The sequence below is a fragment of the Austrofundulus limnaeus genome, unplaced genomic scaffold, assembly GCF_001266775.1.
Source record: "Austrofundulus limnaeus strain Quisiro unplaced genomic scaffold, Austrofundulus_limnaeus-1.0 Scaffold2, whole genome shotgun sequence".
NCBI classification, from domain to species: domain Eukaryota; kingdom Metazoa; phylum Chordata; class Actinopteri; order Cyprinodontiformes; family Rivulidae; genus Austrofundulus; species Austrofundulus limnaeus.
The window spans coordinates 4206104-4210439 of record NW_013952404.1 but is presented as its reverse complement, the minus strand read 5'-3'; the positions used below and the strand labels follow the sequence as shown (position 1 = coordinate 4210439).

The window sequence follows — 4336 nt, the reverse complement described above, 5'->3', positions numbered from 1 at the left end:
CTTTTTGTTGTGCTCAAATGCTGCCTTTTTGAAATTTGGTTTGCTTGTTTGTCTATGGTGTAGAATGATGTGATTGTGATGCTGTATTTCTGAGTGTTTTATGTGCTGCAGAACAGGAACCTGCAGTAAAACAGCAATTATGCTGAGTCAGGCTTGATTTTTAGTGATTTTTTTTCCCTGTTGAATCAATAAATCAAATCAAATCAATATTGTCCAAGATTAACCTTCAGGGTGGATATAGCTCGCTCACACTGAGGACCTATGCACGTCATAATTTACCCATAATGCTTTGCGTGTAAATAAAATGGCTCCGTCCGTGTTAAAATATACCTTAAAAAATTTACAAAACTAAACAGCCTACAGTATTTTTACAGTCTTTATTTTACAGTTAAAATATATGTTCATCAAATAAAGTCGAATGTTACAACTAATCGTGGATCCCTTTAATCAATAGCCTTCAAACTAAGGAGATTATACAGCTTCCCTCTGTTTGTCCTGCAGGGCCCATTGAAAGGCTTCTTGGAAGTTTTGGGGAAACTACAGAAGAAGTTTTACGCCAAAGGTCAGCGCATGGACTGCCCCATCCGGACCTACCTGGTGACGGCTCGCAGCGCGGCCAGCTCTGGTGCCAGGGCCCTGAAGACGCTGCGCTCGTGGGGCCTGGAGATCGACGAGGCCCTGTTCCTCGCGGGAGCACCCAAAGGCCCGATGCTGGAGAAGATCCGACCTCACATCTTCTTCGACGACCAGATGTTTCAYGTGGAGGGGGCAGCGGAGATGGGGACGGTGGCGTGCCACGTGCCCTATGGCATTGCCCAGAGGATCCCGAGGAAAGGAGTTAAAGACAAAGAGACGTCTCCTGCAGTTAAGTAGCACAAAATGTCCTTGTGGACGCACGCATCGTTTTGGTCCTACAGCTGCATGATAGGTGTAACCACTGCTGAAGGCGCAAAACTCAAGAATTAAACTCCATCTGATGGAATTTCATGTTTATGATCGCACAAACCACAAATTTTTTTTTAGAAAAGTTTATCAAGAACTGGTTTGAAATATTATCTTATTTACACAAGAAAATCCATTTAACAAAACATTTAGTGAAACCTTATGAAATATTCAAAACGTCCGATTGTTTTTGGAAGAATTTATATTAAAACATATTTTTTATTTGCTCACAAGTATTTACAGCTAAATGTTCTTTTTTTTTGGTATAGCCAACAAAAAAAAAATTCCTTTTTATTTTTTCCACCGTGCAGTTTAAGTTTTATTGCACATTAAAAATAACTGAGGCTGACAAAAGTCCTTCACGTTGGTCTAATGAAATATCAAAATTAAACAATAAAAGGCAATAAATTATAAGATAACTAATTAAAAACAAAAACACAATAAAAAGTATGAATAAAAAACTTTAGTAGCAACAACACAAAAACTGCTGAATCATTAAAAGCGTTAAAATTTACTTTGTTAGAAATTCATTTTAACCAAAACCTTGTGTATTTTCTGTATAGATATATTTTGTTGAACTCCCTATAAAAATAAAGTATATAAACAATACTCAGAAATATTAGGAAGTAAAAGCTCTACAGATATTAAGTATTTATTTAGGCAGAAGAGAGAAACAAGAAGTTATTTTTGTAAATTCTGATTTTATGCAGATTTGGGGATTTGTGCAATTCCACATGAAGCGGTGCCTTTTCTCACAGTTCTGTTTTTGTTCTGCTCTGTTTGTGTTGTAACGTCTTCAGCACAGCTGGTGCAGCTTTAATGTTTGTTCCTGAAGTGCTGAATGTTCTGATGTTTCTGCAGCATTTCTAATTCTGTTGTTTTTTTTWAATTAATGTCCTGTTAAAACATGAAGTCACTTCTGTGTCTGATGAAAGATGTTATTTGATTTAACATTTTAATAAAACTGAGTGAGTTAAAATAAAAGTGTCCACTTCATTTTTAAATAATTTTTTAATAACACTTAACATTTACTTGACAATTAGATTTTGTAGAAAAAAAAACACATAAAAAGCAGCCTGAAAGGCCAAAATATGATTCTTTCTTTTACAGCAGTAGGACACAGAGCACTTTTTTTTTGTTTTAAGTTCTTACAGGACCAGATGACAAGTTACTGAAAAATATTTTGAATCGTTGGAGCAGAAACACGTTAAACATGCAGGACAGCGTTCAAACAGTGTTTTCCAAAGTGGGGTCCACAGAAAGCTGGAGGGAAATAAAGTCATATCTAATAAATCTTTGAAAGCATTACCATAAAACCAACAATCATTTTTTTAAAATACAGTTCACAATAATATAATGAAATCAGCATGGGTTTTATCCTGTGAGCTTCATCTCTGCTTTTATCTGAGGATTTCCAGGATGTTTCTGCTGATGATGAACCAAAGTGATGGTTTCACTTTCAGGAAGAAACTGAAGATGCAGAAACATCTCACGGCTGCTTGTTAAAGATTTGGATCTGCTGTCAGATGATGTGTAAAAAAAAAGGTAGAGTGAAAACTGAAGAGGAATTAACGGAGCTGAAGTGCTAAAGAGAGATTTGATTTCTTTTGTTCTGTTCTTATCGTCAACAATTTGTTAAAAATTGCTTTTTCAGTAGGAATATAAGTGTTTAAAACAGTTAATATAATTGTTATGCCAAACATAAGTAATAATTATCGAATAGTGAATAAAAGTTGATGTTTCATATTTTTTAGCATTGTTTTATTGGTTTACAGGGGGGGTCCCCACATAGAATCTAACGCTATTAGGGGGGGGGGGGGCATGGCATGGAAAAGTTTGGGAACCCCTGTGTTAAAAAAACATCACAAAAAATAACAATACTTAACTTAACAAAACCAATTTTAAACAGTTTGTGTTATTTTACAGAGGCCAGGGAGAGTAGTTTACAAGAGAAAAATGACAGAAACTTAAAAAACAAACAAAAAAAAATAGATATTTAAACTGACAGCAGGGGGCGACAGAATCAACATTTATTATTATCTAATGTAGAGTAAGTGTTTGCAGTGATTACATGCTGTGATGCAGATTGATATTTAAAATAATTTCGGAAAACAAGACGAGAACTTCAGCGGAATCGTCTCAACAGTCCTGTAACTGCTCCGACGCCTCCTGCTCCAGCGCCGGCGACAATAGCTTTTGTGGTTAATGTCAGGCCAGCAGCACCTGCAGGAAAACAAAACAAACAAAACAAAACAAAACAAACAAACAAATAAAAAACAATTCAAAGCTTTAATAAACATCATGGCAAAATCAAATGTTTGACTCAGCAACACCTCACAGCTACAGAGCTGATTATGTGTTCAGTGTAGGTTATTGTGGTGATTATTAACCCTTTATATCTGTTTACTGTTATTTAATATTAGCTGTTGAGTCCACTGACGTGGTTGTAAAAAAAAACTACAATTACCTGCAGATTGCAGAAGAGCCACCAGACTCCCTGCTGCCACGCCCCCACCATTAGCAATGGCAGCAGATGACATCATGCCTGCAGCGTAGGAGCCAACTGATATTCCAGCTGAGGTGAAACCCACGGCCCCAAGAACTAAAGGAGCGGCGGCCACTGCTCCAACTGGATGTGGACGAGATAAGAAACAGCGTTATTGTGTTCAAATAAAAAAAAGTGGCCTTAAAATAAAAAAATCTCGTACATTTTAAATTGCATCAGTAGTGTAATTACTGTTTTCCTGATTTTTAGTGTTATGTATGTTTATTGGCAGTTTATTGGCTGTGTACTATTTCAAACGTTCATTAATCAAAACATTCAGCTCATTCAGGAGATTGGCTGCTTTGACTTTTGTTTATTTTTTTTTGCAATATTTAAACTTTTTAAAGTAATTAGCTTTCTTTACAAATTAAAATAAGTCTGCTATCTTAAAATGCTTTGAAATCTCAATAAATTCTTTAAAAACATGGTTCTCTTTGAATCGTGACTGTATTTTGCCAATAATAAACAAGGTATAGTGCTAGTTAATGATTATTTGATTCTACAAGCTATGGTGATTATTGTGAGTCACTCTTTTTATTTTTTTACAATCAACTGACCTTAAAAAATGATTTGAGATTCAATAAACTAAAAATCAATTGCTGTTATTTAACAACTTTAACGCTGGTTTTAATTTTATTTCTACTGAGTAGTGCAGTGGCCCCACTTACTGCGTATGCACCACGTCATCTCTTTACAAATGCTAATTCGGATAATACAAACTTTATTTAAAAGTTAAAATATTTTTAATTAGCTAGCATTTAGCTAATTTTAGTTCTATTTCGTGTAAGCTCCGCCCTCTAAGGCTATCGCAGATGGGTACCCCCGCGCGCGCGCTCGCGCATTCTGAAG

General features: G+C 35.7%; 2 protein-coding genes across 2 annotated transcripts in view; one reads left to right on the top strand and one right to left on the bottom strand.

The window, feature by feature from the left end:
• LOC106519654 (cytosolic 5'-nucleotidase 1A) overlaps nucleotides 1-1217 on the top strand; it is an 8102-nt gene extending 6885 nt beyond the window's left edge. The window contains exon 8 of the mRNA XM_014011418.1: nucleotides 502-1217. Coding sequence (XP_013866872.1) covers nucleotides 502-873 — 372 coding nt within the window. The 3' untranslated portion in view covers nucleotides 874-1217. The remainder of the gene's footprint in view (nucleotides 1-501) is intronic.
• Nucleotides 1218-1934: 717 nt separating this feature from the next.
• The window catches only part of LOC106519664 (interferon alpha-inducible protein 27-like protein 2A), a 5793-nt gene continuing 3391 nt past the window's right edge, over nucleotides 1935-4336 (bottom strand). The window contains exons 3-4 of the mRNA XM_014011428.1: nucleotides 3410-3571; nucleotides 1935-3165 (exon numbers count right to left, since the gene is read on the bottom strand). Coding sequence (XP_013866882.1) covers nucleotides 3068-3165; nucleotides 3410-3571 — 260 coding nt within the window. The 3' untranslated portion in view covers nucleotides 1935-3067. The remainder of the gene's footprint in view (nucleotides 3166-3409; nucleotides 3572-4336) is intronic.